Source organism: Corvus moneduloides, chromosome 18 (genome assembly GCF_009650955.1).
Source record: "Corvus moneduloides isolate bCorMon1 chromosome 18, bCorMon1.pri, whole genome shotgun sequence".
Classification (NCBI taxonomy): Eukaryota; Metazoa; Chordata; class Aves; order Passeriformes; family Corvidae; genus Corvus; species Corvus moneduloides.
The window spans coordinates 14,285,419-14,309,082 of record NC_045493.1 but is presented as its reverse complement, the minus strand read 5'-3'; the positions used below and the strand labels follow the sequence as shown (position 1 = coordinate 14,309,082).

Genomic DNA, 23,664 nt, shown 5'->3' with positions numbered 1-23,664 from the left:
CAATTAAAGGTAAATTAATTGACTCTAGTCTGAATCAGTACTTTTTAACAAGCACCCAAGAACACAAACCCACGGGAGATTTTCCTATGCCTTCCATAGTCTGTACATGCTCTCTCTCCTACAAACTCTCAGGCCTTTAAGACTAAGCTGTACCACTAAAAAATAACCAGATCACACCTTTTTTACAACTCTTTCTCTCATTATAATCTCCCACAATCGCGTTATAAGTCCTCGTGGGGATCCCTCGTGGGATGGGAATTCCCTGGTACGCCCCTGCGGTACCGCTCAGACACCTGAAGTCTCCCGCACCGAGGATTTCTCTCTGCGGTCGCGCCCCTCGCACGCATTCACAGAGTCCCAGGGAGCAGCTCGGGGTGGCAGAGGGACCTCTGGAGACCGTGCGCTCCAACGGCCCCGCCAAGGCACGGTCACCTGCGCCAGGCGGGGTCTGGATGTGTCCAGTGCCACACCGGCCGTGCCCCAGCCGCCCGCCCGCCGTGCCCGTTCCCCCGCCCGCTGTTCCCCGAGACCCGCCCGCCGTGCCCGTTCCCCGTGCCCCGTTCCCCCGCCCGCCGTTCCCCGTTCCCCCGTGCCCGTTCCCCGTTCCCCCGCCCGCCGTGCCCCGTTCCCCCGTGCCCGTGCCCCGCTCCCCCGCCCGCTGTGCCCGTTGCCCCGCCCGCCGTGCCCGCTCCCCCGCCCGCTGTTCCCCGAGACCCGCCCGCCGTGCCCGTTCCCCGTGCCCGTTCCCCCGCCCGCCGTGCCCGTTCCCCGTTCCCCCGTGCCCGTTCCCCGTTCCCCGTTCCCCCGTGCCCGTTCCCCGTTCCCCCGCCCGCCGTGCCCGCTCCCCCGCCCCGCGGGCCCGCCCGAGCAGCGCCCCGTGACGTCACGGCGCCGGGCGGGGCCCCCAGGGGATGGTGGCCGCGCGTGCGCGTGCGCGTGGGCGCTGGGCGGGCGGGCCCCGCGGAAGGAGCGCGGAGGGCGGCGGGGCAGCGCGGGGCCGCCGCGGGGATGAAGGACCGGCTGGGCGACCTGGCGGAGGTGCGGGACGGGACGGGACGGGACGGGACGGGACGGGATTGGATTGGGGGCGCGGGGCCGCTGTGGCCGCGCGAAGGGGCGGGCGGGCGGCGCGGCGGGGGCTCCGCGGCACCGCCGGTCCCGAGGGCCGGGAGGGCCCTGCTCCTGCGGGATCTGTCCCCGGGGGCCTGGCAGCGCAGGTCCACCTTGTGCGATTTTTCTAGCGCGCCGCGCTCCGCTTCTTCCTGGCCTCTGCGAAGCGGTTTGGCCGGCACTAAACCCCCCGGTAATTCCGCGTTGGAGGCGCCCGCGGTGTAGCGGGGTGGGTTTGTCCGCCCGGGAGCTCTTGGGTCATGATGCGGCAGGAAAGCGCTCTGCAGGCTTTATTTTCCGCGTGTTTACAAAATGGTAGCTGCTGCTGTTTATACGGTCTTTTCCTTTCCCTTATTTGTGCTTTGGAAACAGTATCCTAAAAAAGAAGGGAGAGCTGAGGGGAGGCGCCATCAGTCTGTCTGCAACAGGATATGGCTTGGGTAAAATAAAAGGTTATTCGAGGGGGTTTTTTTGTTTTGGGTTTGGTTTGTTTGGTTTGGTTTTTTTTCCTGAAAAGAAATGGAAATGGAGAACACACAGGAGTTCCTGTGATAGTTCAGTACTCCACGTATATCTAGAAGTTGGGCTGTGTTGAGCTGCATTTGGGTCTAGGGCTTTTTCATCTTGTGGAACACCAAATACATTTTGGAAGCTCCATCTTTAGTGATGGAATTACCAGTCTCTTTGTCTTCCTCTCTGAAAGGATGAATTGGCATTTGAAAAGTTCGAGGGTGTTTAAATTACAGTTTCTCTACCGGGAATGATGTTTTGGAGTCATGCCAAAAAAACCAGTGTCATTTCTTTCAGGTATACTCATTCCCTTTTCCTGTTTCTAAACATGTCCAGGTTGTGGGAACATGTGGCAAACTTCGGTGCTGGTGTGTGCTTCCCAGATAGAGAAAGCAACCAATAGTGATCCAAATTTGCTTTATAATTTATAATCCTATACCCATAGACTTAATCCTGTTCTATGTTTTTGTAAATGGAAGAAACCAGTAACACACCCTGGCACACCCCGCATTGACAGAGCTAAAAGTGTTTAATGCAGCTGTACAGAGGAATTTTCAAGCCAGCTTTAGTATTTGACATCTGAAAACATTCCTGCAGCAGGCTGCTGCTTTAAATAGATATGGGCCGGTATTGCTGAAGTGCTTCATATGTTCATCAATGTAATTTTCACTGCCTGTAGAATTAATAAATAGCTTAGAGACTTAAAAGTCTTCTTTTAATGAAAAGAATATTTAAACATCAAATGAAGGTAAAAGTTACTGAAGATCTAGTCTGTGTTTTATTACAATTATAACTGTGTAGTTGACGTGAAGTTTTGAAAGTTGCATATCCAAGGGAGGTGGATATTCCCATTTCCATGGGGAACTCACTGAAGTAGCAGCTTCCATCTTACAGCTTTATCTGAAATATCAAAAGATTAATGGTTTTGTGAAGTAGCTTTCCTTTCATAGAATAAACGCTTTGAACAGAGATGCTTGACACATGGATAAGGTGCTTTGAAAAGTAATAATGAATGTGAAGAAATAATGTGTTAACACTCGTTCGCCTATTTTCCAAACTGTTTGGGTTTATTAATGTAGTTTCATTGTATTTCACTTGGCTAAATCATTAAGTGAAGAGCAGAACACAGACGTTGTGGTTTTCAAACAGGCCTAGGCCTGCAAAATCTTCAGAAATAACTATACCTCGCCTCTTTTCTTTGGCGTGAGGATTTCATTATGTGTTCTTTTGATCTTACTTTACCTGAAAGTTCCCTCACGCCATCTCTCCCAAAGAACCAGTGGAGTACCCAAGGAGTTAAAAAGATCCCAGGACTGTAGCCAGCCCACACTGACCTGTTTTAACTGAGCACACTATTGCCTTCAGCAGAAATGTTCATTTTCTGTGCCCTCATTTGTGTGTTCCCTGGATGGTATTGGGCAGCAAGCAAGATATTTTGTCATTAATTTTTCCTAGATCACTATAAAGAAGAGGGAGAAATGTTACCTATCAATGTTTGTGGTTCATTAACACAAAATTAGCATAACTTTCAGTTATTTTTGCTAATACAGTATGTTTAGGCAGTTAGTTGCTGGAGAAAGAAGTGGTTGATGACATGCAGATTATATAGCCTTCAGATAATGTTGCTTCCTCTTGTTTTCTTAGCTCGAAGAAGTTTTATAAAGTACATGCTTTTTCAGAAGATAGCAGCCATAATTGTGTTCAACTGTCGGTTATTTTAATGTCATTTCTAAGTTACTCTGAGCAGGCCCAAATGAACTTCTTTAAGCTGTTTGAAATGTCCTTTAATACAATTAATTGGACAATGGATCAAATCCCAGACTGGTTTTAGTTGTTTTGAGCACAAGTAAGTGTAAGATTAAAAGGTTCTCTCTGATCTAATACACTGCTTTCATCAGTGGTCTATAGTAGGTGTTTAGGGAAGAAAAAATGAGTAGTACGTAGCTATGATTGCAAAATGTGCTCCCAGCCCTCAGTGGTTTGCTGTTCACAGACACAAGTCCATCTTAAAATGGCCCTAAAAGAGCTGTACAGTCTGTGTTCAGATACTCAGTTGAGTGCATTTAGCTAACATCAGGTATTAAATAAAAACAGATGTCCCTTTAAAGGTCTGTTAATAAAACTGCTTTCTTTCTGTTGTTAAATCATTTCAGAACAAGGTTAGACATAGACCTCTGCTCAAGCAAAGTGATGTTTTAGAGTGCATTGTCCATATGGCTCAAAAATTACCCCCTTGTTACATGCTGAAGTGGATGCAGAGCTATCTGTTGGAATCCATTTTTCATGCTTGATTGGTGAATAATTTAAAATACGTGATTTTTATATTTCTTTACTCTTGACTGTTAATGAAGGTATCTTACCCATAATGTTTGAAAAATGAGTAGTACATAGCAATCTGGAAGTTCATATGTGACTGTAGCTTTTTTTAAGCAAGGACCTGTAACTTGAACAGAACTGCATTGATTTTTTTCTGAACTGTTTCTTGGATGGTCAGTTGGTGCCCCCAGAACTGTTTAGGAACAGGTGAAAAACCACAAAGTCACAGAAGTTAAAACTGTTAGAATTGGGTGATACGGAGACAAACACAAAATGAGCATTTCCAGAAGGAGGAAAACACAACTGTTGTTTTCCCCGAGTCAGCCTCTGATGTGAGGCTTCGTTCAGACGTGGGATTTTCTGAGGATGAGCTGTGTGCCTTCCATGTCATAGCAGTGTGAGGTGATTTATTGCAGTGGGTTACCATCTGATGTTTCTGTGGTTGTACAGTAGTGCTGCTGAAAGCGTGTTAATGATTGATCTGCCAAAGCTGCCTCAGCTCTCCTTGGCCCTCTGCAAGCCCTCCTTGGCTGCTCGGATGCAGAAGGATTTCTGGACACACAGATGCTGTAGGCAGAAGCTGTAACACTCCGTAACATACTCCTTGGGGCCGATTCCCTGGAATAATGATCAGTTATTATCCTTGCAGCCTGCCAGAGCAGTACCCGTGATCTGCACTGAGAAAGAGCTAACCTTGAATGGAATTTCAAGGGCAAGTAATAGTCACGCTTTTCAGTCAAAAGCTGTTTTCAGTTTCAAAGGTCAGTAATTAGGAAGATATCTCCAACCTGACTTATTTCTGCAATACTGTAAGGTAGTGGAAGTGACAAAAGTTTCATCAACCGTCAGGATAGCTTCTGCTCGGAGCTGAGAAATTATACTGTGAATATCGGTCGTTTAACCCGGCTGGCAACAAGAGCAGCACGTGGCTGCTCCCTCGTTCACCCCTGTGGGATGGGAGCAGAATTCCTGAAGTGGGAAAACTCATGGATTGAGAGTAAAGGCAGTTTAATTGGTAAACCAAAAAAAGGAATTCTTTCCTACTTCCAATGGGCAGGCAGGGGTCAAGCCATTCCCAGAAAAGCAGAGCTGTGTCACACATAACAGTGACTTGGGAAGACAAAATGCCCTAACATTAAAGGTGCCCCCCTTCCTTCTTCTTGCTTCAGCTTTATACATGGCATAATGCCATGTGGTCTGCAATACCCCTTGGGTCACTCAGGGGCAGCTGTTCCCATCTGTGTCCCCCCAGCCTCCTTGGTGAGGAGCAGAAGAGGCCCTGACGCTGGAGGTGCTGCTCAGCAGTAACTGAAACACCCCTGTGTTGTCAACACAGGTCCAGCACTAATCCCAAACACAGCCCGTGCCAGATCCTGTGAAGAGAGTTAACTCTGTCCCAGCCAAAGCAGCACAAACTCCCGAGGGAGCTTGAGACATTTTATAGGTCTCTGAGTGTTTATGGAGCTGCATATCCCAGACTTGGAGTCCCAAGGTCAAGGTATGAGCTGCAAACAGACTTTATTAGATTGCTCTTGGCATTGACGTGAAACTTTTTATCAGCTTTTTGTGATACTGCTTGTACCGGGGAGGTGAAGTCCAGGGAGAGCAGTATGTTTCTGCTAAACTCAGTGATAAAAGTGAGTTCTTGGTGAGCTGTGTGCTTGTCAAAAGAAGCATGAAAGCACATCACTTCGGTGGAAGAGAGTTACCAAATGAGCTGTATTTTAGGTAAGAGATGATTTAAGGACGTAGAGAACAGAGGTTGACAAACTTATCAGGTGTCTCAAGTGGTGATGGCTGAAGTGGGCTGTCCATAAATCCTTCAACAAATTGTCGAGAACAAACTGATCTGTCAGGGGTGTCATTGCAACCAAATATGAAAGTGGAATACACGTGGCACAGGCTGTGGGCTGGGGAGTCATGATCAGCTGCCTCCCAGCTGAGCATCTCCAGGCAGATTTCTGAGTCAAATTTGTGTGTTGTTCATTCATTTAGGATTCACTCAGGTGTTACATGTTTTACTAAGATCTGATCAAACTAAAAGCTGACATTTTGAATCTCTTAGTAGGTGCCATTTTCATTATTTTTAGTTCAAATAACTAAATACAGGATGCAGTTATGAACAAGCAGAAGAATTATTCTTTACTCAGTAAATATAAATAGAAGGTGTTCTTTTGCATAGATAATGAAGTTAAATGTCTTTAAAGTGTAGCTACTTCTTTAATATTAACTTAGAGCTCGTGGCTTAGTAGCAGTGCAGTCTTGGGAAAGGTAGAATGTCGGGTGACTTCATTTGGGCACCGACTTCCTCCCTTATTTGTGTTAAGCAAGACTGTTAATTGATGACAATCTCTAAGGACAGATAATTTGAGTTCCAGCGTTATCTCCCCAAAATGAGTAACTGCAGAAGGTCTGCAATGACACCCAACACTGTGTGGTTGGAGGCTGGTCCAGGAGAGCACTGACATCTCTGTTCTTGTATTTACTTAGGGCATTATTGTTTCCCCAAGCAGAAAACCCACATGATTTCTGACAAACGCATTGCCACAGGGCTTTGTGCATTCCCTGAGTTGGCAGGAAAGGAGCTGGCACCAAGTACAGTAACTTCTCCCTGAAGATTTGGGGCACTCGTAGATTTTGATGCCTGGATCTTAATTGACTGTAACTCCTTTAGAAGATAATAGCAGCGCTTGACACTGGATTGAATTGCAGAATTGTCACACAAACACTGGATATCTCCCATAATCTAATTAAACCGGAACCAAACTTCTTGGGTAATAGAGGTTAGGAGCAGAAAGTGGATGTTAGAAGATCAGAGGCAGAGGGCCTTGTAAGAAAAAAGGTGTCTTGGAATGAAAATCCCATAATGATACCTATCTTGCAGTTTGTTTGTTTCTAACAGATAACCCATTGACTGTATGTTGAGAGTAATACTTTGTTCTAAATTTGATTCAATGCCGTTCAAACAGTCTGTGCTCCACAGAGGGAATTAAAGAAGACAGAAGCTTGAACTCTTTGCCCTCATATGATGCACGTTAATTCTCTCCGTTCCCGTGATAAAAATAGTGTCGGAGTTACTGTTAATGCACAGATTGTGCTGGGCAGGTTCCGGGCTCGGGAGCCGAGCCTGGGGCTGTGGGAGAGGCTGTGAGGGTTTGTCAGCTACGCAGTGTATTTCTAGTTTAGTAGAGACTAATTATGGCTGAACTGGTGTGGAATGGCACCCTGAAAGCACCTGAGGGCAGAAGCAGTAGCGGTGGATGGTTTTGTTCTGGCTGGCATTAGATGTTCAGCTTGTTACATCACGAGCACTCAGCACCGCTCCGTGTTTCTGTCACAACTCCGCAGCAGTCAGTTCACTTTCTGTGGCCTCTCTGCTTATTTGTTTTTAGATTACAGTCCTCAGAAAAGAAAAACTTCTTTTACTCTGCAGACTGTTGACGAAGATGTGTGTGCTGTAGCAATGTGGCAGAAGTTGTTTTTTCAGAACAGTGTCCTGGGGTTTATTTCACAGATTTGTTTTTGTTGTCTTTTACAGTATAAAGGAAATGAAGATGGGGAGACAGTTGTCATTGAAAAAGACCATTTTATGGATGACTTCTTCCAACAGGTAAAGTTACAGTTTTCACCATGGATTAAAGACTTACTGTTTTCTCTTTGTGCCTTTTAATTTCAATAATTAGGTTTAACAATTCATCTACATATCCTACCCAGGATCGTTTGTAAATGCCGAAACAATGTTGGTAACACTTCATTAGTTTATGTCAGGGTATTTCTGTATTTATTACAGAGAAATGTTTTTAATTCCCTATCAACAAGAAATTTACTAATAGAACTTTAAAATAGTTGTTTATTAAGAATATTAGCACTTAAGTTTTTGGCCATACAGAATATATTTGCTATTAACAATACTGTTTTTTAGTTAAAAAAAATTACAGACTATTTAAACTTCGACATTTCTGCTGGGATTTCTTTCTCTGGTACTTACAGATGAAATTGTTTGGGTTTTATTAGCAGTTAGTTTTGTTTTTAAAAAAATATTTGCCCTGAATTATTCTAATGTCTTCTTTGCCATATTTCTCTTCCTCTAGGTTGAGGAAATTAGAAATAATATAGCAAAAATAGCACAAAATGTGGAAGAAGTGAAGAAACAGCACAGCATTATTCTGTCAGCACCAAATCCTGAAGGAAGTGAGTAATTTTTAAGATTCACATAACTGTGGCTAGGTATTCTGAAATATTGTTTCTTTGTTTTAGCTCTCTACAGGAATGGAACTTCAGGTGTTCAGAATGCAAAATGTAACACTAAGTGAATATTTTCATTTTTAATATTGAATTAATACTTCCATTTGTTTATTTTGACCTTTTTAAAGTCTCATTTGAAAACATGTATTTTCAGAATATTTTTTGCATGATCCAAACCTTTTCTAGACCAAAACTCACGTTAATATGGGATTTTTTTCTTCAGAAACTGAGAGGTTACTTACGTTTCTCCTAATTTGTGAAAATGTTGAAGTTGTCAACTGAAGGTTATACTGTCAAGTCCTCTCCTTACGCTTCAGTAGGGTCAAGGTCCTGTCTAACACCAGAGCCAGCTGCTGCAGCAGGACTTCCAGTTCCATGTGGAGCCCTATTTTTAGAGGCTTGAACCCCAAAGCTGGAAGTGACGTTGTGCTTTCTGAGCAGAGAACTCGGAAGTTCAGGGCACTTGCCCTGTTCTGAACCCTTGTTAGCTCCAGGCATGTCTGTGCTTTGGGCAGGGCTCAAAGAAAAGGGAAGAAAAGATGCTGAGATTTTTTTTTTTTTTTGAATGTTGCAATGCTGGCTTAACATTTATCTTGTTGTTTCATCTTCTTGATGAAAACTGAACTTGAGGTGTTAGTTTAGGCTGTCCCCCTGTTTTCCTTGCTGTATGTTTGTATTCCTACAACTGATTTTGCAGGCTGCTTTTTTCAGCAAATCTCAGGTTTAATCAGGGTTCATCCGAATGTTTAAAGTCTGTGGTCTCAGCTCATTTATCAGCTTGTGTTTGTGCTAAAAATCGTGCTCAAAATTGCATCTGAATTGTATAGGAGCATAGAGTGAGAGCACTTGTGAGCAGTGTGTGTTCTTGTGGATCCGGTGCCTTCAGTGAGCCCTGTGACAGGGATCTAGCAAAGCTCTCCATGAATGCTCGGGGTAGAATTCCTCAGAATGTAACTGCCAGTGCATGGTATGGATCTGTTAGTGAGTGTAACAGCAATGCACTCGTGGTACACAACACAGCTGAGAAAAAGGGGAGATAAATCTGTATTTCACTTGTACTTAGAACTCAGTAGCATTTAGCTTTTGACTAGCAAATTAACATTACCCTGAATGTGTTAAAAAAAACTATTTATCACCTGGTTTAGTTGAAGGTTTGGTAATAATAACATTTCCCAGATGTAAGCCTATCATAAGAAGCAAGAACCTGATGGTTGCTGTTATAAAAACAGTATTTAAAGTACTTAGGAGGATAATAAACTTCAACTCTGCATAGCTGTACTGAATACAATTCTGAGATTGCAAGGTAGATTCATAGACTCTTGCTGACTTACTATTATCAATCATTAACGGTTTAAAAAAATCTATGTTTTAAAGGAACGAAGGAAGAACTTGAAGAACTAAATGAGGAAATAAAGAAGATTGCTAATAAAATCCGGGCCAGGCTAAAGGGTAAGTTGTGAGGACAAATAAAACTCCTTGCTTTCAGAAATAACCTAGAAAATTACAATGCAAAGTTATTCCTCCGTGTAGAAATGTATTCTGCAACTGAAGTGCTTTTTTGGGGGGGATGATATTTTGGAAGAAGATTAACTTTAATTGCAAAAAGACATATTTTAAAATTTTTCCAGAGTGTAACAGAGTATAGTGTAACTCTGTTTAGAGTATGATTGAAGCAGTTACTGTGTTCAAAGATCTCTACCAGTCATCAAAATTATTTAAAAATTTTATTTATATATCACTGCCACCCCTCTCCTCCCCTGAAATGTTACACATGTCTAAGGGGAGCTTGTACCTTTAAAAAGTAATCATAATATTTACAAAGCAGTTGAGCTACACTGTTAAATAACTGCCATTGACTCAGTGCTCTTGTCCTGTTCTTAGCTATCGAACAGAGTTTTGATCAGGGTGAAAATGCTAACCGGACATCAGTGGACCTCAGGATAAGAAAAACACAGGTAGGATCCCTCCAGTTCAGAGAAAATCAGTGGATTCTGGTAAAGTGGAGAGTGAGTTGAACTGCTGTGAAATCATGTCCCGTGGTGTTTTGTTGGGCAGTGAGTGGCACTCTGAGTTGTTGTGCAGTGCTGTTGTGGATGACAGAAATGACCCTTTCTGATGACCCTTTCTGTCCCGTGTCCAACCCCTCACACCAGCACTCCGTGTTGGCACACAAGTTCGTGGAGGTCATGACCGAGTACAACGAGACCCAGACGCTTTTCCGGGAGCGCAGCAAAGGCCGGATACAGAGACAGTTAGAGATAAGTAAGTGGCCCAAACACGGTTCTGGAAATCCCAAAATTACCTGCTGTTAGTACCTGCCGTGTCGTATATTAATGAAATGTGGTACAAAGCCTCAGAGATCTTGGACAGCATCTTGAAGTGTGTGAGAGAAAAGAAACAATTTTACTGCATGGCACAAACTCTTTGATATTACTCTTTTTAGAACAGCTGTAAAGAAAAGAGAGAAAACTCACTCAATAATTTCCTATAGATTGAAAATTATTAAAGAAATTATCTTTTTCCTTTGCTTCATTTACATCCAATGTTGCAACTTTAAATGAAGCATTAAGAAAAGCTGCGTTCTGAAACAGCAAGTGTTATTGAAAGCCATTCCAAAATTAACATGCCTAACAGGATAACATCTCTTTTTATGTGATGCCATTTTTGTCTACAAGGACACTTGTTAAATTCATCTGGCATAAAATCAGTGCTGCTGTTATATGTGCTTTAATCATTTGTTGACTGACTCACATATGACTTACTTCCAATTCATTGTTACGAGTATTTAGAAACATTCCTGGCTTTGCATCTACCTTGGAAGGTGTCTAAAAAGTGCCTAAAAATAGTCTCTTTTTTTATGCTTTATAGAAGTGAATACATACATTGGTGAAACAGGGAATGCAAACAGAGAAACTGGCAAATTATAAGAAAATTTTGCTTTTCATGTGCTTTTCAAATTTGTCATTAAGCCTCTGGTGCTAATGGTTCAATTCAGAATTTCAGTAGGGTTGATTAGGCAAGTTAAGTTGTTCTTTGCTTGTGTTTGAGGGGAGGGACCCCGATACCTCAGGACATGGTTCTTTCAAGTTAAAGTTGTTATGACCCAATTAGAGCCTTCAGCTTTTCTTAAGCATTACAAATTTTAAAGCAGGTTTTGCAGCATTCTTGAGTATTAACATCAGAAAGTAATAGTCAAACTGTATCTTTCACCTGGTGGGACAGAATTACATAAGTTGGTGCAGATATTCAGCTTATTTTTCATTGGCAGAATAGGGATTTGATATGTAATTGTTAAAACTGTACAATACAAATCCTTTGGCTGTGTTGGATTTGTTGTACCAGTGTGATCAATAGGATTCAGTTGGCTCAGACATGCAATACTAAACTGCGTCAAAGCAGTAGGGAAGGCACACTGGGGGTTATCATCTTCTCTGTGTGGAACATGAATGGAATCCTGGGTTGGTAAAATCAAATTTATGTAAAGATTTATTGCCCACACAGTGGTGGGGTGAGTGATGTGACTGAATGGAATAGGTAAATACTGAGTGTTACATGAATAGCATTCTGAAGAACACTCCACGTAGCAAGGCTCATACGTAGATTGTAAATGTTTCTCTTCAATTTGACAAAGAAAAGACCCCAACCAGCCAGGCAAAACCAGCCCTGACCAGGATTCCTCATGGTAGCTTTGAATCTACATTTGGTTTCTGACTATTGCTTGATACTTTCTGGATTTTGTGGTAAGCAAAATGGCCCTTGGTAGTGGCTGGACACTACAGGGTTTTATCCTGCAAAATCTCAATGCAGGAATTGTCTCTGAATTGTCATCCTTCTGGATGGTAAAATGTTATGTTCAATAATGAATAAGTGATGTTATGTGAAGTCCTGTTGTTTTTGTCCTAGCTGGAAAGACCACCACTGATGAGGAACTGGAAGAAATGTTAGAGAGTGGTAATCCTTCCATTTTCACTTCTGATGTAAGTATTCCTGGTCCAGTTAGTCTCTTCTGTTCTGCTGCTCCCGCTCTTTACAAGTGTGTTGGCACTTGCTTACATCCATGTGTCTTTCCATTCTCCCAAAGATTATATCAGACTCTCAAATTACCAGGCAAGCCCTGAACGAAATCGAGTCACGTCACAAGGATATTATGAAACTGGAGTCTAGCATTCGGGAGCTTCATGAGATGTTCATGGACATGGCAATGTTTGTTGAGACTCAGGTAAGGAACCAGCTCAGACACATTTATGGGATGGTGGGTGTTTTCCTCACTCTTCCTCTTCGCAGTGTGCAGAAGCAGTTGATTATATTCAGACAGTGCAGACTTACAGTGGTTCTGGGCTGTGCTTAGAATATATGAAAGTTAATCACTGGAGGTTTTTGTTTTGTTGTGGACAAATTGACCATCTCAATGTACTTGCAGGACATGCTTTCAGTAGCCGATGCAGGCTTGCCTACCAGTCAGTATATTTAATATTTTCTTCAATATGCTTAATTGTAATATGCTGGAACATATTTGTGCATGTTTAAGTACGAAAAGCTGTCTCCTGGGACATTGGTTAATGCCTTGGGAATTTCAGATTCTCAGCCATAGTGGAATAACAGGTGTATCAGCAAAGCTATGTGCACCTTGCACTTCACGCAGAGGTGCAATTGCTGTGGTCACTAACAGGAACATAAAGGGCTTGACAAGTCCTTCAACTCATCTCTCGTCTTTGTAAGCTTTGTCTTGACATGTACATAAATTTGTTCTGTTTTTAGTCTTTAAATAGCAATTATCCAACAAAAGTATTTTTAACTTTGATCTTAAAATGGTTTGACTTCTGCAGGAAAGTGAAAAGAAGAGAAACTTGCCTGAAAAGGACTATTTTTTGTAATTGGGTTTTGTTCTAGAAGTCCTTTGTTGCTTTGATATTAAACAGCCAAGAGAAATTGGTAGCAGGTTTCTTTTGAATTACATATGAATAAAAGTTACTTGTGCATCATTCTGTAATGCTTTGCTGTTTACTGCTGCTGATTATTTCTTCTGATGGACAGAGACACAGGTAACAGACTTGCTGTCATTTTTCACCAATCCTCCATTTCATTGCCAAATTTCATTCTTCATAATTAATTTGAATTTGTCACACACTGACATCCTAATCCCCCAGTTCAGAGGAACTTGTATGTGTGCATTTCCTAGAGAGCTGTTGAACCTTGTGTGGAAGTAGTCCATGTCCTTTTGCACTTCAGACACACCAGGGATTTCTGATCTCGAGTGTGTCACTTTCAGCTTTGGCTCTTGAAACATCCCTCCCACACAAGGGATGTTTTCAGGTGGTCAGTACTTGTTCCTGCACAAGGGAGAAATCTGCCTGCCCTGCTTGTGAACATTCCTTGTCTGGTGAGAGCTGTGAGCCCTTGCTTCTCATTCCCTTTTTCCTTTACATGCCAAAGCAGAAAAAACATCATCCCCAGTATGTACATCGTGGACTTGTGAAAGTAATTCTTGATGTTCTAGAGCCTTTCTTTTAGAGTCATTAAATGAATATCCACGGGTTCCAATAATGTGATTTTCTTCGAAATTTCATTTTAAGGGTGAAATGATCAATAACATAGAAAAGAACGTGATGAATGCGACGGATTATGTGGAACATGCAAAAGAAGAGACAAAAAAGGCAGTTAAATATCAAAGTAAAGCACGGAGGGTATGTTGTCTCTGTAATCGTGCCAGTCAATATTTTGACTTAGCACAGGAGCATGTGCAATGTGAATTATTTTGCTATAGTTAATATTGTAAATCTATAATACCAATAGAGGACAGACACTTCCTGGACTGTGAAAACAGATCAGCAATTCATGCACAGCTAAGGGTGTGTTCACAGTTTTCCGCTCAGAGCTGCCATTACAGACTGTAAAAACCCCAGAAGAAGAATGAATGTATTATTCCAGTAGATAAATTCACATGTTTTTCTTACTAGCTTTCACAATACCTTAAATTATTCAGATTCTAAATAACCTTAAAAGTTTTTTGCGGTTTGTCACTGGTAAACTTACCTGGATTTAAAGCTATAAAATCTATTTGCTAGCAGGAAAAATAAAAGTGCTTTTGCTGAAATAGGCTTTTTTTTTTTAAATTCTGTCTTTAGTTACTGGTTTTACAGATAAATTAGGGGGATCTTCCCCCTGGGAAGGGTGCGACATTGTGCTGTGACACTGAATTTGTGGAGGACTTGAGTTCAAAGGAATGTTCCGGCATTTTCCATGGCACTTGTTTTGTTTCAGTATCTTTCTTCCCATCAGACACCAAATAATATATTCTGATATCAGACTACTAAGTAGTTTATTTTTACATTCCAGTTTCCCCTTTTGATATGCTGTGCAATTCGGTGAGGCTCTTCATGGTGAGCTGGATTTGAGGGAATAATTCATCTCTCTACAAATACAGATTTACACAGAGATAACACGCCTGGCTCATTTACAAAAGATCTTTTCAGAAGTGTTAAAAGAGCCCACTTAACATGTTTGTAAATGGTGGTTGTGTCATCTCTGATAACTGTGTAGCCATTAATCACATGAGTTTACCTGTTTAAAAGTGTTAATTCTTACATTTGCAAGATTATACAGATAAATTTATCTCAAATTGAGAATACAGGAGGCTTTAACAAAAGCGCTTGTGGATCTAAAAACTGTTTGAAAAACTGAAAATAAATGCAAATGTTAATGTGCTTAATGCTAACAATACCTTGTTTTTTGACAGAAAATGTGGATAATTATCGTTGTGTCAGTGGTGTTGATTGCCATAGTAGCTCTAATTATTGGTTTGTCTGTTGGTATTCGGTGATGCTTGGATAACCTCAGCATGCATGGCTTCCTGCCACTGTGGCAGTAAGTAACTAATCAACTAATTTGGCTCTTGTTTCCTCTGTGTTGTTCTGCTAACCCTTAATATCTGTGCAGGGACGTGGGGGAGGACTGAGTGCATTGCTGGCTCTGCTCTCTGTGCCCTGTGACAGTTCCTGCATGTGGATCCTGCAGGCTGACGCCTGCTGGTGACCTGCCCAGTGCACAGAGTGCAGCCACTGCCAACCCAGCAGCAGCAGGAAATGACAGCAAAAAGCCAAGAACTGGCTCACAGCTCTTGGAATTATTTTTTTTTTATGCTGAAAGTTCACATCAGCAAACAATATGGAATGCTAAGTACACTTGGAACTTTATCAAATGGGGGTTTCTGTAGAGTTTTTAAAAAAGTAGATGGCTGTAATCATAAAGTTGGCTGTTATGTCTTGGAGAACATCTTAAAATTTCTTACTTTGAAACTCTTTATTAATGCTAGACTAAATGAAACAGTGGGAGATAACAGTGTGTTTAGGACATGAGATGTTTTTCAGTGTTCATATTTTTGCTGTAGTAATGTGCCATTTCTTGTCCAGAAAATGCTTAGCCAGGCTAAGTAGGGAATAGCAGTTAACTTGTCTGAGTGCAGTAGAAATGCAGCTTGTAACATGCAGTGTCTCTAAGCTCTGTACAGAACACCAGGAGCAGGTGTCAGTTCAGACAGCTCATCAGAAATTCACATTTCTGTACTAACACTCTTTTTAACATCTAGGTTTTCGTTTTGGTGTTTGAGATCCTGCTGAGCTCTGGTTTGTGGGCAGGGAGCAGAATTTACTGTGTCATTACTTGCAGTCAGAAATGCCTAACCCAGGGTCACACCTCGGTGCATTTACACAGAACGAGCTCTCCTTTTTTAACCCTTGCAGCTCCTCTGAGCTATTGCCCACACAATGTTTATACTGACCTTCTGGTGAATTCCACTAAGGGTGCAGATGTAAAGGTTTGAGCAGGCTGCCAATATTTATCCAAGGAGGGTGGCAGTGAGCAGTTACTTAGACTTGACCTACATCTGTTTCTAATGATGTTTACAGAAGTTGGGTATGAGTAACAACCCTTGTTCTGTAAAGGAAAACAGGGAAATGTTGCACAGATGGCTCTGTCTTGTGACCACGGTTACATGTATGTTAGAAACAGGAAACAAGGAAATCATAGCAGTGATTGCTCCTTAGAAAGAAAATCCCAATGCTCAGCCTGGGTGTCAGTATTACTGTGGCTCTGAATATATTTAAACAATTCTGTCTCTGAAAAAGTATTTCAGTCTTAATTTTTCTCTCTTTTCCCTGCAGAAATTGATGTTCATAATAATATGTGTAACTGTATTGCTTCTGATACTTGGAATTATCCTGGCAACAACTCTGTCCTAGCAAGCACATTCCAAGAGTTACGAACCTTGAGAAACTCCAGAACATCTTCAGTGAAACCAAACCTTTTCCACAGATGATGCCTGACACTGTCCCAGGATGATGACCTGTCACTAATGGTTAAAAATGAAAGCAAAATCACTCTTAATGTTTACTCATAAATGAAGATCAGAATGTATTAGGATGTGTATGGATTTTGCATCACAGACTAGACACTTGCAAGACTGAAACTTGCTCCTACTTGCTTTGAACTAAAGTAACAGGATTTTTTTCACATCTCAGTGTTACAGTTGAAATAGGGAGTTGAGAGACTTTTGAGTTTTGACTGTTTGGCTTTTTTTTCCTATTGCTAATCCAATTCTAATCATGACTTTAAGTACCTTGCCAGTGCTGCCTTTGTTAGCACTCTTGTGAATGTTTTTATGAGATGTAGCCTTGTGTTTAAGTGTATTAATTATTTAGTCACCTTAACCTATTTAAACTTTATGCTTTTTCTCCAACAAGTGCTAAAATATTTTATCCTGAAAAGACTGCTCATTTAACTGCCTAGTGCATTACACTTGAGAAGAAAAGAGAGGAAAAAGAAGCTTTTTTACACTTGCCAGTTTTTTTATTTTTTTCTTTCAAGGTTAATTGCTTTAAATACTTCTTTCATAGTTAATAAGAAGTTAATTGCAACATTTCTGGTAAAAGCATACAGCTCTGAAACACGCTGAGTTTGCACTTGAGCGGGTAATTTTGCAGGTAATTCATGTGCAAAGGAACCTGATGGATCAGTTTAGCCTTATTGCTTAAATGAATATGACAGAAATGACTTTGTAAAGCCAAATCAAGTTTTCTTGTTCTGGAGTTTGCTGATGTTGATGTATGAATATAGCACATGGGGATGAACTCCCCCAGAAGAGTCTGACACATAATACAAACTGAGACACTGATTTGTTATGAAGTTTGTGTGGATATAACATAGATGAAGTGTTTTGGTGTATACGTGCCTGTTGTAATGCCAGCTTGCACGACTCGAAAGCTTGAGAGAATTCAAATGTACCCAAATAACTGCATTTAATGTTACAGGTTATTTTTGTATTTTTGTGTGTAAAGTATTTGTAACTTGGGTTTGTGACTCCTCGTTGTTGAAGCATATCCATGTAGATATGTAAGTATATTTACGCTCTAAGAGAAATAGAGGAGAGGATAATTTGTGCCTTTTTAAACATAGTCTAAAACTATACTCATCAATGTTTTCAGATATTCAGCTCTCATGTTAACTGCAGTAACTAGGTCCTACAAGTTTAGCATCCATAAACTTAGGTTTTGTTGAAAGTGTCTGAGATCGAAGTTACTCAGTAAGTGAGAATTCAGACTTCATAAAATTCAGCAAAGTTTACAATTTGTATCGTATGTATGAATATTCCTGCTTTGCTGTCCAGGTATACTGTGAATGTGCTGGAGCTATTCAGATGTCAAACGTTTAAAAAAAGAAAACAAATATCATTATTATTATTATTATTGGTCTCTTTACAAGGCAGCCATGAAGAAGTCGCTTGAAAAATTCGGCTTCAGTAATGAACAAATTTCTTTTACCTCTAAGTCCAGAATGCTCACTGGTGTTTGTGAGGAAGTTTACATGCAAAGTAAGGAAGGATTGGTTGCCTTAATGCTCATTCTAGGTAAATACATTTTTTATTCTGTAGTTTTCTAGATTTTTATCAGTAAATATTATTTATACAGATACTCAAATTAGATGAGGGGGGATCACTCCTGCTGTTTACCAGCTGGTTATGTAAACTGACCCTCAAAATCCTGTCATGTTGAATTTTTTTCTCTATAATGCAGTAATTTGCCCATCGAGACCAGAAATTTGAATAGGCTACTCCATAGTTTTTACTTCTTGTGGAACAGCTGCCTCAATGAGTTTGTTTTAAAGCAAAACAAACCTTTTCACATGAACCTCTTTGTTTGGTTCATATTGAGGGGAGTAAATCTCTAACCTATGCACTAATAAACTCAATCTGCGCGAGTCTCGTGTCTGGCTTGTGTTCATGGTGTTCCTGGGGCCTCTGTCAATGTTCCCACTAAGAGTTCGAGTAAGGCTGGTGTGTTTCTGCAGTGACCTACATCAAACACTGGATTGCCTGCTCTCAGGGTAAGGTGGTGTCTTTCCTGCAACTTTTTACCAAAAAAGAGGTAGAGATAATTATGAAGAAAATATTCGGATTTATTAATTTAAGCTGTGCCCATCGGGGAACTTTTTCAGAGAAATGTTGAGGTGAGAACCCCCAAGGTTTCATTTGAGTGAGTGCTCTCTTCATATAGAAATAATTTGTGACGACTCCTGTAACAATCTAAGAGCAGTGAGGGTTTGCATGCAGAGTTCATGCCAAAGCACATGGAAAATGACCAGTTCATGACTACCTGTCAGTAGAAACATAGGGAAAATGTTACATAGCTGCTCTTACAAAGTTCAGTATGACCAAAATGCTCAGATTGTTTAAAATACAGGTAGCTGCTGCCTCTCACCAGCTGGGGGAAGGCACCAAAGCTGGACAGGAATGAATCTCTAGAATCAGCTAAAGCTGTTATTCTGCCTTAATTCTGCCTCTGCTGTGTCATGTAAAACAGAGAACAGAGTTTTAGGGAAAGGAGGGTTTGTTTATCAAAGCACTGTGTGAGTTTTGATGAATAGAAGCCTGATAAAATTGAGAAAGCAAAGGGAAAGGAGGAAACTGCTGCCTACGAGGAAGGATGCTTCTGTTTAAAAAAAAATCACATTATTTAAAAATAAAAGTTGTGTTTGGTGTGGTTTTGAGAGCAGTTTGGATGTGGGCTTTGTGTCGGGTTGTGTTGGGGTATTCCCAGGGGGGCGGTTGGGGTGTGAATCTAAAGCCTGAGGTTACGCAGTGTTAAATTTGGTTTGATGTGTTCATGTGGCTCGGATGGCCCCTCTGGAAATAACCCAGGCCCCTCTGGAAATAGCCCTGGCACCCTGCACGGGGCAGCCGCGGGGCTCGGGCTCTGCTGCCGCGGGCGGGGTTTGGCCCCGGTGCCACCGCAGCCCTTGAGCCGCCTCGGTCACCCCGGAGCTCCTCTGCACCAGCAGGGCACTCGCCAGGGAGCTCTGGGAGTAAAAAGAGCATTTAATAAGCACTTGCAATAAGGTTCTGAAGATTGAAAGTACTTCTGGAATAAGGGTTTCTACAAAGGGAAATACATAGAAATGGTGAGTACCGACAAGGTCCTTGTGCTTGCGTGCTGTGAGGAACCATGGCTGCTGTTGGCAGTTCAGTCCTTTTTACTGCAAAGAGGGGAAAGAAGGATTTTAATGCTCAAGAGTAAATAGTTCCTAGAAAATGGCTAAGATGATGCAAATAGCTACCAAGATGTAGCACTAAGTAGGAAGAAGACATGGATTATTTTGCATACCAAATTGAATTTCCTGTATCCATACTTCTGAGAGAACGTGATGCTTGGTTGGGTCAGGCTGTGCCAGGTACTGTCAATTGAAAGTAAATTGAGCTGGCCAACATTAAACTGGATTTAAGGTGAGACTCAGTTGAGAGAGTGTAACCGGGCAGAGGTGCTGTGTGTGTAGCAGCTCACCTGACAGTCCTTTATGTGGTGTTTGCAGGGGCAGCTTCAGTATGTGTTTGACAGGGTGATTTGGTTAGTACTGCACACAACTGTTCTGTTCCTGTACTTGAAAGGTTTTTAGTTTTTTGAGCCTTGTATAACCCTCAGCAATGTTTCTGCCATCAGGCAAGTCTTTTGAAGTTCGTGCAATTGGTTTCATGAACTTAATCAGCATTTCCCCCTGCAGGGGTCTCATGAGGGTTTTCCAGAAGTATTTCCCACACAGCTCCAGGAATTTGGCCACAATGTAGGTGATGTGCACTGGCCAGGATATGACTTGGCAGGTTGACCGTGTTCTGTCCCTGATCCAAACCAGGCTGCTGGTCAGGAAGGGTGCTGGCCCTTAAAAGCATGGCTGGGCCCTGTTCTGTTTTTAATTTATAGCTGGGTTTTATATTGAGAAAGTGGAAGGCAAACCCTTTAATGCTGGCAGTGGGGCAGACAAAGCCATTTAATTCCGAGCTCCCTCTCAGCCATGTGCACTCAATGCTGCAAATTTCAGTGGGGTGGAAAGGCGCTCAGAAAACACAATTAGTTCTAATTGTATTCTTCCGGGCCTTCCCTGGGATTTCTGATTTAAGCACAGCTACCAGTCTGGACCCGAGTCTAGGGAAAAGCTCTGAGACCTGAAGCGTAGTTAGTGAGAGCAATTAAGCTCCAGTCCCCTCTGCAACATCAACTGAAAGCTTGAGAGAACATCTCATTCCCGAGAGCTGCAGCTCTCTCGCCTCACTGCCCTACCTGCTCTGAGAGCTTTGGGGAAGGTCCTGTGGCAGCTTTGTGTCACTGAGGGAGCTCTGGGTGGATGGGGTGAAAAGGAGAAAAACCTGAAGCTTCTACATTTGCAGCAAATATTGTAGGACCTTTGACATGTACTACAGCAAAACGTGACCTTACTACTGGAGTAATTTTATTTTAAAAAACCCACAAAAGCATAACACAAACACCAAAAAAGCACAAAAAAAGTATTCAATTTCCCAAAATATGTCTCAGTTCTCTCTAGGCTTTGTGGTTGCTGCTGACCTCCCTTTTCAAAATTCCAGTAATCGCCTTTGTGCAGACTAATTGCCTTTTGAGAGTTTCAAATGCTGCTGATTTGTTTGCTGTGCCCTTTCCATCTCAGGGTTGGGTGGTTTCTGACTTGATCTGCTGTTTTCCTCTTGCTACTTAATTTCTTTAATGAACTTTTGGTAAAGGCCTTTTAAAATACCGTGGCTGGTAAGTCTCAGCCTTCTGCAGTGCTCCAGATTGACTTGGGACTCGAGCAGAAAAATGTTTGTCACTTTTTTATGCCATTACTTTAATTACTGGCGGCACTGACAGAATGCTGTTAAGAAAAGATTCTTTTCCAAATGCAGACATTCTTAGCTATTGAGCCACCAAACTGTGGGTCTTAGATTTTCTGCCCATTTCTTGTCTTGCTCTGGCTTTCCTTTTGTTTAGGCTGTGGCTTTTAGAGGCATAATTTCTTTTAATATTGAATGTACCTTGTGGTATTTGTAGTGAAGAAAAATGGCAGTATGTGGCTTTACTTAAGAGGGACAGTCATCCGTGACAAAGACTAATCTTGGTTCTATCCACGCTGCTGCCAACCATCCTTAAGTGGGTAAATATAGCTGCAAGCAAGGGAGTCTGACTGCAGCAGAGAGCAATCCGAAGAAAGAAATACATGCATTAAAAAATCCAAACAAACTGCTTTTAACCATCTGAAAATCTGCAAAAAAAACCATTTCAAAACATCCTGGGTTTGAATCAGTTCATACAAGCACACATTGCATTTCCAGCTCACTTGCTTGCTCTGCTTTTGATTTTCCCTTTTGGCAATTTATTCGGAGTAGAGATAGTGGGTAGAATCTCAGAGGAGAATAAAAGCCAGTGTTTTGAGAACTAATGAAGTAATTATCTAAAGCATTATTTACAATGATTATTTAGAAGATAATGAGACCCTTTAATTATGTTTGTTCTGCATAGCTAGCCGTTCAATAATTCAGGGTGTCGCCATACAATTTTCTCTATGTTTACTTTGCACATTTTTTTGTTTAGGAAAACGTTGCATTTTTGTGCTGTCTGTAAAGCACAACTCCGGGCCCTCTTCCGGGCATTGCTTGTCACATGAGAATCACCTGCTCACTTCGGTAGGAGCAGGGGGCTTTTAGGTTCAGGCTTCTTCAGTGTGATGTGGAACAAAAGAAATGAAGCTGCACCTGTTAAAGGCTGTTGTGGCCTCATTCCTGTAAAGGCACTGCTGGATATTTACATACATGCATTAGTCCACTGATGTTTCTGGAGCTGAAGCTTGACTTGCAGTTTATTTTCGTTTTGGGAGCCATGATGATTACGTTTCAAGTGTAAGGTTTTTTGAAAAGAGCTCATTTGTGCACGAGAAACTCAGAGCATCGTTAACATTTTAGTATCTAATAAAAAATTCACCACATCTGTGAACTTTGCTGCTAAAATAAACAATCCTACTTAAGCACATCGTTAGCAGTGCCCAAACAGCAGAAGCTCCCTGGGGAGATGCATCTTTTGTCACTGGCCGGGGGTTCCTCCTGCACCAGGGAAGTGTCGCTGCTCCGGGTTGCAGTGGGTGAGGATGGTGAGAAACCAGTGAGGAAAACCTGCGCCTCAGAGGGACTGGCCATTTATTTAGGGTCAAATCAATTCCCATAGGACTCTTTCCACTGACTCCAAGAGACGCTGCAAGGGGTGGTTCATCTCCCACCTCCTTCTGTTCCCCTGAGGCAAACAGCATGTAGAGGAGTTCATCTTTATTTCACTGGAGTATATTTAAAATATATAATGTAGGACCCTCCTAGAAGATTATAAAAGTTAAAAGTTCAAAAGGCTTATTAAGCAATACTGTGTTGGGTTTCAGGTGGCTACTGTGCAAAAACATCTAAAAGAAATGCATTTAAATAGTGAGCCTACAGTTAATTATGAATAAATAAAGTGAGTGAGCCTACAGTTAATTATGAATAAATAAAGTGAGATTCTGAAATACCTGCACAAGTGCAAATGAGCTGCTTCCATTTAGAAAACTCACCCAGCATCTCCAAAGCTGGAGGATGCAAGACAGGCTCTGAGTGCTCTGGCAGGGAAGGAGGAAGCAAAGGCACATGGAAAGGAAAGAGGAAATATCCCAGTACTGTGCCTGTTACCTTGGAGCTGTGGCTTGTGAAATGAAGCTGCCTGACTTTATTAAAAGTCAGAAGTCCCATAAGCCAATTTAGGCTCTCTCTAGAGGGTTAAATGCTCTCAAGCCACTTTCCCTCTGTTGCAGAAGAAGGCTATCAGTCACATCGTGGATCAGGGCTATTCTGTGCTGGATTCCCCCAAGGCAAATCAATCACTTTCAAAAGTGGGTAAGCCCTTGACTAAAGACCAAGTGGAAGACAAAGTGGTGAGTAACCATTTCCAATCCAGGGCGTACCAGAATTTGTCTGAAAACTTGCCTGGGTTTTCCTTTTGGAGGGGTGGGGTTATAGGAAACTATTTTAAATAAGCATTTTTTAAAATCTTACTGTGTAGAGGAACTGTGTAGAGCCTTGTTCATAAAATGCTTTCTGGAGTAGGATGTGCCTCTCGTATGCAAAACAATGAATGAAACCCCCAAGTCCTACAG

General features: G+C 41.8%; 1 protein-coding gene across 4 annotated transcripts; it reads left to right on the top strand.

Moving 5' to 3' along the window:
- Nucleotides 1-932: 932 nt before the first annotated feature.
- Nucleotides 933-18,432, top strand: STX2 (syntaxin 2). 4 transcript variants are annotated; one of them, XR_004243688.1, is made up of 11 exons: nucleotides 933-1,038; nucleotides 7,475-7,546; nucleotides 8,028-8,127; nucleotides 9,556-9,630; nucleotides 10,063-10,136; nucleotides 10,335-10,443; nucleotides 12,085-12,158; nucleotides 12,263-12,400; nucleotides 13,216-13,223; nucleotides 13,755-13,865; nucleotides 16,341-18,432. XR_004243688.1 is itself a non-coding variant. In XM_032128274.1 (11 exons), exons 1-10 carry the CDS (start codon nucleotides 1,009-1,011, stop codon nucleotides 14,999-15,001), a joined length of 867 nt encoding a protein of 288 aa, XP_031984165.1. In that variant the 5' UTR covers nucleotides 933-1,008; the 3' UTR covers nucleotides 15,002-15,045; nucleotides 16,341-18,432. The 4 variants fall into 4 exon arrangements, 3 of the variants coding, with proteins under 3 accessions (XP_031984165.1, XP_031984166.1, XP_031984167.1); XM_032128274.1 differs by lacking the exon at nucleotides 13,216-13,223 and adding an exon at nucleotides 14,918-15,045; XM_032128275.1 differs by lacking the exon at nucleotides 13,216-13,223.
- The last annotated feature ends 5,232 nt before the right edge of the window (nucleotides 18,433-23,664 follow it).